This window comes from Hemitrygon akajei, chromosome 9 (assembly GCF_048418815.1).
Source record: "Hemitrygon akajei chromosome 9, sHemAka1.3, whole genome shotgun sequence".
NCBI lineage: Eukaryota > Metazoa > Chordata > Chondrichthyes > Myliobatiformes > Dasyatidae > Hemitrygon > Hemitrygon akajei.
In genome coordinates, this window is record NC_133132.1 from 68758058 (window position 1) to 68775236 (window position 17179).

Below are 17179 nucleotides of genomic sequence, written 5' to 3' on the forward strand. Positions count from 1 at the left end.
GCCAAGTTTGCTTTTAGTAGAGCAAAGTTCTCTACTAAGCTCTGCATTGACCCAAAATCAGTTCCTCAACCTTAAGACAATGAGCTTTAAAAAAAGCTGATTAAAGTGATAGCGTTCTTTCCATCATTAAGAAGGCCTTAGAGGAAGTTGAACCAGGGCTCTAAGTCACCATCACCACTTAGTGTCAAAAGCAGTACAATCTTAAATCAGTTTGGGCTGTTTTGTGTAGACTTTACTCACTCAAGTGAATCGATTTCTCCTGTCTTTTCTCTTCATCAACCATGGTCTTCAGTTATATTTCATCATGCAGAGGGAAACATATGAGTCTTGTTAAAAATTCAATTCCAAATAGTTGACTGCTTCTCCAGGTATCCCAGACAGATCAATGTACTTGCAGGTAGATATAACGGAGAGATCTTGCAGTAGAGGATGAAGGAAAAGCACATAAAAAAGACAAAAAAAAAACACAAAGCTGCCATCAAGTGATAAATGCACCCCTCCCCATTAATCTACTCAGCTTCACTAAAAGTGAAAAGAGAACTTCTTTCACTGCATTGAATGCAGTTAACAAAATCGGAAAACATCAAGAGCCAATCCTAATTAACCATTTCTACACAGCTTATGATGCATTTAAATCAATATTCAACTGGTCTTGTTAATAAATGCTATGATTCTAGTTAAGGTCAACAAGTACCGATGGATAAATCCCATGTGCTAATGTAAGCTGAACAATATGCACAATACTGTAGATTTTACCAACGTATTTTTTTTAGTTCAGCTTTATTTTCAATGTCTAATATATATCATAGCACCTCCAACTCAAGGCAAAGCACCATATATCACAATGGAAACAGAAGTTCATTAAAAAAACCCACTATGCAATGATGAAACCCCGGTTTGATCAACATGGAATTTTACTTTAGGTCTGGGTACAAGAATAGAGTTGGCTCCAGCTTATAAAGATAATGTAATTAATTAAACCAACCCTCTTATTCAGCAAACCATACCGGAAGTAGATGTGTGAAGATGTGGAGGGATGTGGGTGGGGATGTGGGCAGTCCATAAATAGCTTGACTGTGATATCACAGTAATCAACATCCAACATTTAATCAGAGAGTAATGATGCTCAATTGGCAAAGGAAAGGAGAAACAGGCACATATACAATCATCCTAACATCTGTAGTCAACTCAAAAGGAAAACAAACAGGGCAAAATGCACTGCTAGGTTGTGGTTTTGAGTTCACAATCCTTTAGCCAGCTACTGTCGAAGCAAAGATATGTCGATACACCTCACTAAACTTCCAAAATAATTTGCAGTTAAGGCTGGGAGAATCAGTCACCTCAGGTTAATATTGCAATGGATGTTCCAGGTTTGATTAGTGAATGGCTGATGCTATGTCACTATTTTGAATGAGAACTTCTTTTCAGATAAAAGTTTATTTTATCATTCTACTCAAAACATTCATAATCACAGAATTACATTCATTCATAGAAATCAGGAAAGCAAATATGGAAGACAAGTATCACTGGCAGAGATTAAAGAAATTTCCAAGTATTATCTATATACTAGGAGCAAGAAGGTAACCAAGGAAAGAGACCAAAAGGGGAATTGCACATGGAGCCAGAGGATGTGGGTGAGGTTTTGAATGAATTACTTCTCATCTGTATACAATAAGGAGAAACACATGGTAGTTGCAGAATTTGCAGAGGGTGGTAGGTACATTCTTGAGCATGTTAACATTAAAAGATAAAATGGATCAGATGTATCAATGGGCATTAAGGTGGCTAATTCCCCAAGGCCTTATGAGATATATTGCAGGTTGCTCTGGGAGATAAGCAAAGAGATTATTGGAAACCTGGCAGAGTTTTAAAATCTTTGCTGCCACAGGTTTATTGTGGTACTTTTATTCATGAAGGTAGCTAAGATCAGTCAGGTTGCTACAGGCCAGTGAGTCTAAACTGAATGGCAGGGGTTAGGGGTTTGTCCCGCAAAATTCTCGGGGACAGGTTTAATCTACACTTGAAAAGGTAGATTAGCGATAGTAAGGCTTTGTGGATGAAAATCTTTTGGATTAATCTGATTTGAACTTTTTGAAGTGATGAAGGTAGTGCTGTTGACCTCGGTGACACCAATGATAAAAGGCCCCAAAGGTTAGAGACCATGAGATCCAAAACAAAATGAAAAACTGGATTCGAAGTGGCTTGGTAAAAGGAGAAAGAGAGAAATAGCGGAGAATTGCTTTTGTGATTGGAAACTTGTGACTAATAGCATACCACAGGGATCAGTTTGGTTAGGTCAAAATGTGTACAGTTCAGTCTATAACACGATAGGAAGGACATGACTGCACTGCAAAATGCAGGACATTTACCAGGATGCCATAATTTATTAGGATACCGTAATAGTTTGATCTAAAACCAGTGTGTAATGCCTAAACTATGGAGACTACAATGGGATGAGGGAGGATCTTGCAACTGTAGACTGTGAACACAGACTGTATGGTGCGGTAGTTGAGAAACAGTGGAAGACTTTCAAAGAGATTTTTCATGGTGCTCAACAAAAGTATATTCCAGTTAAAAGCAAGGACAGTAAGTGTGGGGAGAGCCAGCCTTGGATAACTAAGGAAATAAAAGGCATCAAACTAAAAGCTTGAGCATACAAAGCTGCCAAGAGTAGTGGGAAACTGGAAGATTAGGAAAACTTTGAAAAGCAACGAAGAACCACTAAGTGAGCAAAAAAGAAAGGGAAGCTAGATTATGAACATAAGCTAGCACAGAATATAAAAATGGATAGTAAAAGTTTTTATAATTATTTAATGCGGAAAAGAGTGGCTGAAGTGAATGTAGGTCCCTTGGAGGACGAGAAGGGGGAATTTATATTGGGTAATGACAAAATGGCAGAGGCTTTGAATGACTATATTGTGTTGGTCTTCACGATGGAGGACATGTCCACATGCCAAAGAGAGATGTCATGGACGTGATGGGAGGTGAGGACTTCAATACAATAGCTATCACTATTGTGCTGAGCAAACTTGTGGGCCTAAAGATAAACAAGTTTCCTGGTCCTGATGGAATGCATCCCAGGGTACTGAAAGAGATGGCAGAAGATACAGAAGAGGCTTTGGTGATCATTTACTAAAATTCTATGGACTTTGGGTAGATCCCAGAGGATTGGAAGATGGTGAATGTCACACCACTATTCAAAAAGGGATGTAGGCAAAAGGCCAGTTAGTTTAACATCTGTAGTTGGGAAAATGCTTGAAGCTATCACTAAAGTAGAAATAGCGAGGCATCTGGAAAGAATTGGATCCCATCAGGCAGACAGAGCATGGATTCAGCAAAGGCAGGTCTTGTTTGACAAACTTACTTGAGTAATTTGAGGATATAATGAGCGCAATGGATAGAGGGGAACAGATTGACGTCATTTACTTGGATTTCCAGAAGGCATTTGACATGATGCCGCATAAAAGACTTAACCATAAGGTAAGGATGCATAGAGTTGGGGGTGATGTATTGGCATGGATAGAGGATTGGTTAACTCATAGAAAGCAGAGAGTTGGGATACATGGGCATTTTTCTGGTTGGCAATCAATGGTGAGCGGTGTGCAGCAGGGGTTGGTGCTGGGCCTGTAACTGTTCACATTAACAATTTGGAAGAGGGAACCAAGTGTAGTGTACCTAAGTTTGCTGATGATAATAATTTGAGTGGAAATGCAAATTGTGTAGAAAATACAGAGAGTCTGCAGAGAAATATAGATAGATTAAGTGAGATAGGGCAAGGTTCTGGCAGATGGAGTACAATGTTGGTAAATGCGAGGTCATCCACCTTGGAAGAAAAAATGAAAGAGCAGATTATTATTTAAATGGTAAAAATGTTGCAGCATGCTGATGTGCAGAGGCACTTGGGAGTGTTTGTGCATGAATCACAAAAGGTCAGTTTGTATGTGCAGCAGGCTATCACAAAGGCAAATGGAATGTTGGTCTTCATTACTGGGTCTTATTGAATGGCGGAGCAGGCTCGATGGGTCAAAAGGCCTACTGCTGCTCCTATTTCTTATATTCTTATGATGGAACATTTTATTTATGGGGAGAGACAGGATAAGCTGGGTTTGTTTTCAGCACAGAGGAGACTGAGGGAACCTGACAAAGGCCTAAAGAAATTCTCCCCATACTGAGATATCTAGAACCAGAGGACATGGGTTTAAGGTGAAAAGAAAAAAAGGTTAGAAGGGAAGTTAAGGATTTTTTTTCAACCCAGGTGACTGTGATCTGGAACAATGAAATGGTGATGGAGGTAGATACACCAAGAATATTTAGTACATATTGCCAAGGCATTAAAGGCTATGGACCAAATTGTAAATGAGAGAAGTGGGCCAAAGGGCCTTTTTCTGTGCTCTATGACTGTAAATTTTAATCAAATGCAGTAACCACAGATCAAAGGAAAAAGAGAGGCAAGCAAACTTTTAATGGTGCTTATTAGGGAGCAACAAGAACTGCAACAAAGAAGCAGAATCTTTATTTAGGTAAGTTGTAAAAAAGACAATGCATAATACTGCACTCCACCACTACTTCACTGGAATGCAAGTGGAACTCAACACCTACAGTGCTAGAAATCAAAGCAACCAAGCAAATAGCCAGGAGGAAGAAATGAAAAGGCTCAACTACAAAAATATATTACATTGCACATAAATTAAATGACTAAGAAACAAATTAGAGAAAGGATTCTAATGCTAGGTAAATGCCACCTGGTCATTACTAAAACAATTTAAAATAAACATCAGAATTCCTCATAGCTACTTCTGTACATGACATACGACAAGATGTAGAATATTACAGTGTGCTCAAGATGAAATCTAGAATTAGCTTTGAATACAACCAGGTGAAATGTTAATTTATTATGAGATGCAGTGTGGAACAGGCCTTTCTGGCCTAATAAGTTGCACTGCCCAGCAACCTACCTATTTAATCCTAGCCTAAGCACAGGACAATTTACAATGATCAATTAACCTACTAACTGAACTGTGGGAAGAAATCAGATCACCCAGAGGAAACTCACACGGTCATGAGGAGAACGTATCAACTCTTTACAGAATGCACCGGAATTGAACTTCCACACCCTGACCTGTAATACTGTGTGCTAACTGCTATGCTACCATGGCACCCACAGCTCTGAATACAACTTGCAGACATCCAAGCCTGGAGTGAAGTAACTTCATACCTATATATTTATGGATTCTACCTTTGGTGTGTTTAAAATCAACAGAACCTAAGCATTACTGTGCTGTTTTTTGACTAACTTGACTTGATTTTGATTCTGAAATTCTTTCCTATACCAGAATACTGATCAATTAAATAAAGCAGCTGAAAGTAAAATACAACAGATCCAACTCTACTGTTTTACCATCCATTCTGCGTCGATAGAAAATTTCCCAAATGTAAATTTCATTGTCATGTAAGTACACTGCCCACTGAATAACATTACACTACCTTTATCTGCAGGGATAGATAGATCCATTGGACTGAGATACAAAATATATGCTGGCAGCTAAAGCATCAGTAACTACTATTATGAATATTTAACATTACAGCTTTTAAATCATAAAAAATTACCAGACTCACTCCTAGTACAAAGGTCACATGGTCAGTAGAATATTCAGTCATAGCTTACAAATTCAAGGCAGGGAACAAATACAAAATTTCTGGAAGATTTAAATACGATTTTATCTTGTTAATATACAGCATAAAATAAATAATTTTAAAATGTTATTATTTCTCTTTTTGTCATTTGACAATTTTAATCATATTGAGAATCAACTTCAACATTATTCCTTCTCCTATAAGTACTTACAGTGGTGCTAGAAAGTTTGTGAACCCTTTAGAATTTTCTCAATTTCTGCATAAATATGACCTGAAGTGAGAAAATCTGATCACATAAGTCCTAAAACTAGATAAAGAGAACCCAATTAAATAAACAGAAAAAAAACATTATACTTGTTCACTTATTTAGAGAGAAAAATGATCCAATATTACATGTATTTGTTGGGAAAAAAAAGTATGCGAAGGTCTAGCATTATCAATTCATTTAAAGGGGAAATTAAGAGTCAAGAGCTTCAATCAATGGGATGACAATCAGATGTGAGTGTGGGAGGCACTGCCATATTTAAAGAATATAAACCTGGGTCTTCACTATCGAAGTCTGATCTTCACCACACAGGTCTTTGGAAGTGTGCCATGCCTCGATCAAAGGAGATTTCTGAGGATCTCAAAAAAAGTTGTTGATGCTCACCAGGTTGGAAAAGGATACAAAACCATTTTTAAAGAGTTTGGGCTCCACTAATTCAGTCAGGCAGATGGTGACAAATGGTGACAAATGAAATTCAACATTGCTGTTACTCTCTCTAGGAGTGGTTGACCAACAAAAATCATTCTAAAAGCAAGGCATGTAATATTCCAGGAGGTCACAAAGAACCCAGGATAATTTCTAAGGAGCTACAGGCCTCTCTTGCATTGGCTAAAGTCAACGTTCATGAGACTACCATCAGACAAATGCTGATGTGCATGGCAGGATTGCAAGGAGAAAGCCACTACTCTCAAAGAAGAACACTGCTGCCTGATTAAAGTTTACTAAAGACTACGTGGATAAGCCAGAAGGCTATTCGAAGAATGTTCTGTGGACAGATGTGTCCAAAATAGAACTTTTTGGCTTAAATGAGAAGTATTATGTTTGGCAAAGAGTAAACACTATTCCAGTGCAAGAACCTCATCCCATCTGTGAAACATGGTTGTGGCACTGTGACGATTTGGGCCTGCTTTGCTGTCTCAGGACCAGGATAGCTTGTTATTATTGATGGAACTACAAATTCTGAATTGTATCAGTGAATTTTACAGGAAAATGTCAGGGTATCCGTCTGTGAACTGAAGCTCAAGAGAAAGTGGGCCACGCAGCAAGACAATGACCCTAAACACACAAGTCAGCCAACCAAAGAAGGGTTAAAAACAGAAGAAATTTCATGTTTTGTAATGGCCAAGTCCAAGTCCTGATCTTAATCCTATAGAAATACTGTGGAAGGACCTGAAAGCAAGCAGTTCATGCAAGGAAGCCTACCAACATCCCAGAGTTGAAGTAGTTTTACAAGAAGGAATAGCTTAAAATTCTTCCAAGACAACATGCAGGATTGATCAACAGCTACCGGAAATGTTTGGTTGAAGTTATTGCAGTACAAGGGGGTCATACCAGTTACTAAACACAAAGGTTTACATACTTTTTCCAACAAATACATGTAATATTGGGTCATTTTTCTCAATAAATAAAAAATATAATTTTTTGCGTTATTTGTTTAATTAGGTTAACTTTATCTAGGTTTAGGACTTGTGTGAAGATCTGATCACATTTTAGGTCATATTTATTCAGAGATAGAGAAAATTCTACAGGGTTCACAAACTTTCTAACACCACCGTATATACTCATTTCATGTTTTAATAAACTCCAAAGACTTTGCTTGATCTTCAGCTCACTTAATAATAAAATTCAATAGAAAACAAGTTTGCTTCCATTTAAATGTTTTACATGGGCAAACCATAGTAAGGCACTTTAACCAAGGCAAGATGGTGAGATGGATAACCAAAATATGTCACAGACTTCTAGAACGCTATGACAATATGCAAAGGTTTAGGAAGCTTTCAACTGTTGATGCAAAGGTCAGGATAAGGTCCTAGGGGTAAACTTAATCAAGGGCAGGAAAGGACTTGCAAGTAAGGGTAATCATTTCTTGGAAATGGGGAACCAATAATAGCAGCAAATAAGGGTTGGGTGAAAGGTTTTGAACAGAGGTGCTCACAGCAGATGGAATTTGTAAAGGTGACCTTGACAGTGATGGGAAAGACAAGTCAAGATATAAAAACAATAGAGGGTGGTGGTAACCATGAGGGGGTGGGGAAAAGTATGGACTTGGAGCAGCACAGTGGCAGAGATAGTTGAGCTGCTACCTCATCTCTACAATGACCTGGTGCCATGTAGAGTTTGCACATTCTCCCTATGACTGCAGGGGTTTAGCTGAGTTCTTGGGTTTCCTCACAAATCTTTAAGACATGTGGGTTGGTAGATTTAATGTCCACATTAATTGCCTAAAGTAGAAGGGCAAGTGGAAGAATCGGGGGGGGAGAAATGGGATTAGAGCAAGATTACCATTAAATGGGTGCTTGATGGTCAGCACACATTCCATATGACACAAGGCTATTTCTCACTATGCCATTTCTCAGAGCAACCCCAACTGCCTCACTAATTTTCCCAGTCACCTATTCATCCCCATACTTACAGTAACTCCCACTCCAGATACTATTACTTAACTACACATGTTACGTACCCGTGACGTGACAGTGGTGTACTTGTCACATGACAGGTGTTGAAGCTATACTGGACTTGAGGTAATGGTCTTGTGATGGTGGAGTGACGTCATTTTCCCGCCAGTAGAGGTCATGTGATAGGTTTTTTCCCCCACAGAGTATAAAAGGAGGACCCCTCCCTGTGAGGAGGGGCAGTTCGTGGCTGGATTTGCATGTTGACTTCATGCCACTGTGTGATTTAATGTTATGACGCAGTTTAGTTGAAAGATGAAGTTTTATTTAATGCCTAAAGTTTAAAAGATCATTGCCAGCAGTTTCTTTATAATACTGCTAGTTGAGAATCAGTGGAGAGTGAAGATCGGAGTTCGGGAGTTAAAAGATCGAGGAAAGTCGATTTCGACGGTGAAACAGGTTCGACCTTGTTTGATCCTCATTCGGAAGGAATTCATTGACTGTCCCCGTGTTAATCCCTGTGAATAGCAGAAAGGATTGGGAACAGTTTTGTAAAGGACAGGTCAGTGCCTTTAAGCCGTTTCATTTCACCTTCGTAAATTCTTCGTGGGAAAAGTGTGGTTCGACTGGGAACTGCAACAACACGACGTGAAAGAGAATTTAAATCGTCTTAAAAAGTCTCTCCCTTAAATGGACTGTAATCATTTTTAACTTTTGCAATACTACTTTGAAGAACTGTTTTTGCAACATCGCTTTAAGAACTGATTAAGCTGCCGCACAGCAGCTGATTTCCGGTTACGTTAGTGATTTGTTTACTTTTGGGGGGTTTGTTTTCAGTGTTTAATAAACGTTTTTGTTATCAAAACCCTGCCTCACTCATATATTTATTGTTGCTTGAATCCGTAACACACATAAGGGGCAACTTACAGAGGGAAATTAAATTACCAACCAGCATGTCTGGGAAGAAACTTCAGCACCTGGAAAACGTGAAAGCCAGAGATCAGAACCTGAATCATGGCACTGTTAGGCAATGGTTCTATCAGCTATGTTATTAGGTCCAATGGGTGCTGCATACGCAGACGGACAATGTTCAGGAGGCTTTACTGATAATTCAATGTTCATTATAAAGCTCAATTTATGAAATTAGCCAAGGTGGAACCATACTTCAGTTTCTGCTTGGGTCTGGTAGACATTAGCAAATGATGATAGATACAGTACATAGTGGAGAGTAAAGTCCTTGGCCACTCGAACCTGATGAAAATGTTATTACAGGAAATATATTCCACATTAAAACTAAATGATTCCTCTCTGCTTTACATACCTGAGTTGCTACATTTAACAAGGCGAACCTTCCATTCTTCGAAACTGTAAACGACATTATTGGATGATCCTCTTGTACTCTGCAATAAAAATAAACAAGAATCAAACACAACATAACTTCAATTCACTGGAATTACCCTCCTATCACTCATAACAGAACTAGTGAAGAGATACTCGAGTCAGGATGCTTCATCCTTCCCATAAATGTCAAGAAAATCTTAAAAATATTCCATCTTAATAAAGAAAGCAAGTGCATACTATTTTATTTGAGAATTAAGGATTTTACCAAAAGATACAAGAGCAGAATTAGGCCATTCAGCCTATCAAGTCTGCTCAGCATTTTTTTTTCCCATCAACTAAAGTTATTTGGATTGGAAGGTTGTCAGGATTCTACAACTTGATGGAATAGAATCCCAACAGTTGGTCTTGAAGTACTATTGCCAATTTCAAATATCAGCTAAATTATTACTTTAACACAGGTCAAAGAATTATGTAAAAGTAGAGCTGTGGATGTGTATATAGAGTAACTTAGAATTCCCACTATTTGGTACACATCTCAAACTGCAAATTAAATGATCTAAGGAGGAATGGTTAGTCCAAGTTCCTGGACTCATAAAATTCAAATTAAACAAGTCAGTAAATTATCAGTATACATAAACTTAAATCTAAACATTGATTAGGCCACCATGTCCAACACCTAAATGCAGTATGAAGGCCATTTTCATTACCAACTGAACTTGTTCTTCTCTAAAATTTACAAGGTCAAGTAATTTTCAAAATAGGAACTATTCAATTTCAATGCTTTTCCATTAGCTAATATCCAGCCACTTTTTCAAAACAGACAGAATAGATTTGACACACAAAAAATGATGTGAACAACTGGTCATAACAGCTTACATATTCCTATCTGTCAGGTCCTCAAAGTTGTAGCCTCGTATCCTTTGATGGGTATCTGAGGCAAGAACTGTTTTCCCGTCATTTAGATACCATAGGCACTGCACACGCACACCTTCCCATGAATCCAGTAGATTTCCCTCCAAATCCTAGCACAGACACAAAGGATATTAGTAAAGCCTCTGTAAGGTTGTATAGTATAATTCTGTTTCCATTCCATTCCTTCCCCAAAGGCACCAATGTCCAATGTGCAGTGGGAATTATCTAGTATCAGAACCCTATGACTATTTATGAATGTGGATTGTCATTAAACTTTTAACATTGGAAAAACATTAAAATCTTATCCAATTATCCTCAATCAACATTCAACTTGACCAAGTATTATCATCAAAATATGATAAAATGAAGACAGACCCTAAAGAAATTGATGAATGGAAGGATATCAGGGTTCAAGTCCAATTTCTTAGGTAGCAATGTAGGTAGATATGATATGGTAGTGAAGGCAGCATATGGCATTCTTATCTTCATAGACAGAGAATATAAACCAAAACAATCATTTGCAACTAACCAAAACAATCATTTGACTTCACTAAGTATTGTGTGCAATTCTGGTTGTCACACAACAGGAAGGATGTGGTTGCACTGGACAAACTGCAGAGGAAATTCACAAGAACATTCCTGGACTTTATGGAAGAAACAGAACAAGCTTGTGTAAAGGGAGCTGAGAAGGTAACCTAATAGAAATATACAAGTTTGTGAGAAGCACAGATGGAGCAGATGGTTATTGCTTTCCTCATGGCAGTGGCATCAAAAACAAAAGGAATGAGTTTTTAAGCAAAACTGAGGAGAAAGTCATTTTCTTTACACAGTGACTGATATCTGAGACTTGCTGCCAGAGGTGGTGATGGAGTCAAATACGATCACTACATTTTAGAGGCATTTAGATCGGTGGTTCCCAAAATGGGCAATATCACTCCCCTGGGGGATGGTGGGAGTTTTAATGGGGGCAATAAAGATAACGGTGGTGAAAGGGCCACTCAATAGCAAGGGGGACAGCTGAGGAATTATAGGCAATTTAAGAAATGAAATACTCTTTATTATAAGCATTTGCTCATCAGTGCCTCTTAATTGATTACAATGATCACATAACATCTCTTACTAATCCATCATTCTCTTAAGACTTTGCTCAAAACGCATGTAGTTGTTGAAAAGTAATGTGACACTTCTGCACGGCACATCTTGAGAAATATGAACTAAAGAAATCATATTATTTCTGGGTCTGGCCCGCACATTATTGCTGTTCAATATTGCAACACAGTGTTGGCTAGTACAATTCTCATCTGCTAATCATGCAGTGACACAATTCGCATGAATTGGGGTGTGCCATTCAATGGGGTAAAGTTCAGAATCTACCCTTTCAAATGGTCTTGACTGCATTCCTCTAGCCCACGGCTATCCTATTTTATCTTCAAGCAGCGAGTCAGGTTTTGTCTGAACTATGACGATGTTGTAACTTTCCCCTTTATTGATCACACTGATGTTGGATCTACACAACAAGCAATTAACCATCACCATTAATCCATAATGAAAATGGCAGAAGCAGACCAAACAAAAAAGTGCAGACAATATAATGTCATGTATCTGAAATTTGGATTTACACCACCACCAAGCAACCAACAACAGCCAAAGCTCTGTGAACCAGATTTTTTTTCAAATGAGGCAATGAAATCATCCAGGCTTCTTGAACATTTGAAGAACCTAGCTCATTTTCAGTCACTTTGTGAAAACTTTTAAAAATGGAAAACACTTCAAAGCATATTTGCCAATACTTCACAACAAATCAATGATGGTTTGCATACTTCATTCATTTCATTGCTCATTGCTAAATCTGGAAAGCCCCATACAATTGGAGAAGAATTGATTCTGCCAGCAGTAAGGGAGGGAGGTTCTGAGTAGTCTTACATAAGTCACCAGTCTAAATAATTAAAGCAATTTCACTCAGTGACAACTCTGTTCAAAGATGAATAGATGAAATGCCTGAAAATGTGCAACATACTTAGGACAACAGAGACAACATACTTATGACAACAGAGTTGCTCTGTAGTTGGATAAGACAACATTACCAGGCAATAAATCTTTACTTCTCAATTATGTTTGTTTCATAAAAGATAAAAGCACTGTTTAGGAATTATTTGCAAAGGGTCTAGAAACAGGGAGAGTCAGTATTTTAGGTTGTTGAGTAATTTTTCCAAAGAGAAGGACATTCTGCTCACCAACATTTTTGCTTGTGAAACAGATGGGGCACAATGTCTGGACATCACAGTAAATAGAGTTATTACTTTCTTGAAAAAAGCTGTACCTAACATATTTACCATTCACTGTGAAATTCAGAGAACACCTGCAAAAATACCTAAGTGTTTAGCTGCACAAATCATTTATTATCACAGCAGTAAATAAAATATAATTCTATGCTCTCAATTCTCAACTATTTCCGAGAGCTTTGTATTGAAACTTATGGGAAATGTTTGAATACTTCCTGTTGCACACAGAAGTCAGATAGCTCTCAAAAGAAATTGCCTGAGACATTTGTATGCTTTCTAAAACTGATAAAATTCTTTGAAGAGTGAAATGCTTCATTCAGGCATGACACCTCTCATTTGTCAGAAATATTTTCAAAGTTTAATGGCATCAATCTTCAATTGCATGGAAATGTTGTGAATCTTATTAAAGTCAAATCATTCGTCTCCACATTTCTGTCCAAGTTAATCCTATTTAAATGCAGCATTGGCCATTGTTACCTTTTCTAATCACTGAGCCTCAGAGTTGGAAGAAAAATACTGGATGATGATCTTCAAACAGTGCCCACCTGAGTGAGCTACAGTCAGAGATTTCAGGATTTTCTCTCAATCCAAATTCCAGATTGTATAATAAAATCCTTTTCTGAACATCCATTTCTGTAATGAGGAATCAACAGGAAGGATGGAGAAAGAACTGATGTTGTTATAAAATAATTTGAGCTGAAGCCAATGTTCAAAAAACTAAATCAAAATTTTTGGTTGCAGAAAGAAATCTCTGAATGCTGTCCTACACAGTAAAAATATTAGGTTCTGCAAAAGCAGGCACCTCCCAGTCTCCACCCAACTAACAGGAATCACCTACCACTCATTTCCAAATCACCTGCAGCCTATTTAAACCCAGCTCTATCCATAACCCTTGTACACTCATTGACCCAGCTAGCCTCAAACAGTTGCTCCTAGCCTTCAGTTACATTGTTGCCTGTGGTGTTTAGTATTTGTTCCCTCTTATTTTGTGGCCATAGTGGTTAGTTGTTTTTGCAGTCTATTATTAAAGTTATCATTCATTTCTGAATTGTCTTTGCTGCTCTGCTTTTGGGTCAAGCCTCCTCTACATTTCCTGACAGGATGGGTGAACCATAGATTGACCCAGCAGAGTATGCTCTTCTAAAGGAAGCTGGCGATATGAGCACATGATCCAGAAGCACAGAAAACCAACGACCATCTGCTTGCCACTCTCTTCTAACTCTCCATCTCAATACAGCAAACTTGTAACAATCAACCTTTTCCCTCTGAACCCCAGATTCTGGTGCCCGAACGCTCTTGATGAATCCCCAGACCGATGCCGCAACTTCTTGTCCCAGTGCATCTTACACTTCAAGCTCCAGCCAGCTTTGTATTCTACAGCCAAGATTGCCTTTGCCATCTCTTGACTGAGTAAATTCTAACCTGGGCCACCACTCACGAGGACAATAAAATCACCACTTGCAATAAATATAAGGAATTCACTGTTGAGATGTACTGGGTTTTCACACATCCGAGAAGTGGAAAGGTGTCACTGTATTGGATACTTTGCTTCCATCAGGGCTTATATTGCTGGATTACATTGTGGAATTCAGGACACTTGTGGCGAGTGCAGCTGAAGTGTTGCTGGCCCATTACCATCATGGCCTCTAGGAGCATTTGAAAGACAAATTGTCTATCCAGGAGATGCCCACTGACCTCAAACGCCTCATCACTCTGCCCCTCTGTATCAATAAGCATCTCATGGAATGACCCTCCAGATCATCAGCTAGCCTCCCAGTTCTGTTCCCAGAACCATTTCAGGCTGCAGGACCCTCCTCAGCAATGCCTTCAGAACCTAGGGAAAGCTCCATTAATGCTGTAAGAGTGTGAGCATCAGTAGAGAAACAACTTATGTGCCTACTGTGGAGCAGTTGACCACCATTGCATTAAATGCCCACCCTGTCTGGGAAATGGCACCACCAAGTAGAGGGGCCTCCCCCAGCCCCTTGATCCTGCACCATAGCCTGAGTTGCTCTCTCTGTTGTCCTCCACACTCCAACACCCCTTTGCACACAAGAAGTTCTGTTGGATTCTGGCACAGCAGGCAAGTTTATGGACCAGACTCTGTGTGCAGCTTGGACATTCTATGAGCCTCTCACCCCTTCTGCATCATAGCTATTGACAAACCTCCCTTGGGGTTTGTTCACGGCCTGTTCACATGAGCATTGGCAAATACCACAAGTCCGCCCTAATTTGTCCTGATCGACTCACCCAACACTCCTCTCATCTTAGGTTACCCTTGGATCTCCACTTTCAATCCTCACTTTGCCTGGTCATCTGGTTCACTGCTCAGTTGGGGACTCGCATGCTGGATCAGCTACCTGCAACCTCAGTTGACGTCACATCGTAAATCCTTGGAGACGGAGGTAACCATTGACCTCACCAAACTTCAAAAGGAATACCATGACTTTGACATCACCATCAATAAAGAGAAGCCAGCACCCTGCCACTTCACAGCCAAATGACTGTACGATTGACCTCCTTCCGGTCACCACACTTCCCTAAGGTCACCTGCTCTCCCTCTTCCCTCCTGAGACCCAAGCCATGAATGATTACAGTGCTGAAGTCTACATCATAGCTTCATTTGACCATTCCAATCCCCAGCTGGTGCAGGATTCTTGTCAAAAAGAAAGATGGGGGTTTTCATCCCTGCATCGACCACTGTGGACTCACCAAAATCAGCATAAAGAATCACTACTGTCTCCCCTTGATGGATATCACATTCAAAACACTATGCAGGGCCCAGATCTTCACCAAACTGGATCTACAGAACATGTACAACTTGATCCATATATCCTAGGGGGATGAGTGGAAGATGGCGCTCATAACACCCATTGGCCAGGACAAATACTTAGTGATGTCTTTTGAATTTTCCAACAGTCCAGCCATTTTCTAAGCCTTCATCAATGATATCCCCCGAAGCATGCTACACAAGGTATCTGTTCATCTACCTCGATGACATCCTTATCTTCTCCATGGACCCTCAAAACCATGCCTGTTGCATCCGTTCAGTCCTTTAGTGTCTCCTCAAAAACCAACTGTACAAGTTAGAAAAATACTAGTTCCACACCCCAGTCATTTCCTTCCTGGGTTACGTCCTTTCACCCCAAGGCATAACTCTGGACCCAGAGAAATTGTGCCCCATCACTGGATACTTCTTGGGATCCTCCAATTTCTACTGCTGTTTCATTTGACACTACAGCCAAGTTACCACTTCTCTCACCTCCCTCACCAAGTCACCTACCTCAAGGATAACCTGGTCTGTTGCTGCAAACCACATTTTCGAGGAGGTCAAGAGACACTTCACCACCACTTCCATTCTCCACCATCTAAAGCTCTTTGGACCATTTGTGGCAGAAGTGGACGCATCTAATACGAGCACCGGTACCATTCTTTTTTAGCGAGGCCCAGACGCGTAGCCATACCACTGTGCTTTCTTCTTGTGCAAGTTAAACTGTATAGAGCACCATTATGGAGTAGGAGACAGGGAGCTATTCACCATTAAAAGGGCCTTGGAGGAATGGAGACATTGGCTTTTGGGAAATACTAAGCCCTTCTTGATCTGGACTGATCATTAGAACCTCAAAAAAAAACATACAGCAGACGTGCCAACTCATCCCATGTCAGGCTTGCTGGGCTCCCTTCTTCATCATCTCCTACTGACTTGGCTCTAAGAACACTAAGGCGGACTCCCTGTCAAAACAGTTCACCCCAGCTGAAATTGATATCAATCCTCAGCCCATTATTCCATCCTCCTAGATCCTTGTCTGGGATCTTGAGAACCAGATCTGCCGATCCCTGAAGCACAAGCTGCACCAGCTGACACCCATGAGAGTCACATGCATGTGCTGACAGCCATGTGCTCTGAGACACTCAAGTGGGCCCACTCCTCACCCTTCTCTGGCTATCCAAGTGCATTACTGTCTCTAGATTTTCTATGACATTGGTTCTGGTGGCCCACCATGATCACAGATATACGCCAGCACATCGATGTCTGCCCTCATTGAGCCAAGTCCAATTCCTCCAACCAGCAGCCTTTGATGGCCATGGCCCCACATTGCCATGGCTTTCATCATGGGTTTGCTGCCTTCCGATGGGGCCATGGTGATTATGACAATAGTAGATCTGTTCTCCATGTTGGCCGACTTCCTCTCCAAGCTTCCATCAGTCACTGAGATAGCAGACCTGGGTTCACAATTCTTTTCTTGTCTCTGGTGAACCTTCTGTTAACCTCCTCTGCACCTCAGTGAGTTTATCCTCTGGCTATCATCCAAACCAAAGGGGCAATCAGAAAGAACCAATCAACAAGTGAA

At 39.8% G+C, this 17179-nt stretch overlaps 1 protein-coding gene across 3 annotated transcripts in view; it reads right to left on the bottom strand.

Moving 5' to 3' along the window:
- LOC140733215 (WD repeat-containing protein 26) overlaps positions 1 to 17179 on the bottom strand; it is a 142703-nt gene that overhangs the window by 30909 nt on the left and 94615 nt on the right. For 2 of the 3 annotated variants that reach the window (XM_073056247.1, XM_073056248.1), the window contains exons 10-11: positions 10510 to 10655; positions 9614 to 9692 (exon numbers count right to left, since the gene is read on the bottom strand). In XM_073056247.1, the coding sequence (XP_072912348.1) occupies positions 9614 to 9692; positions 10510 to 10655 (225 nt within the window). Of the gene's footprint in view, positions 1 to 240; positions 417 to 9613; positions 9693 to 10509; positions 10656 to 17179 lie in introns of all 3 variants that reach the window. The other variant, XR_012100243.1, reaches the window with a different exon arrangement.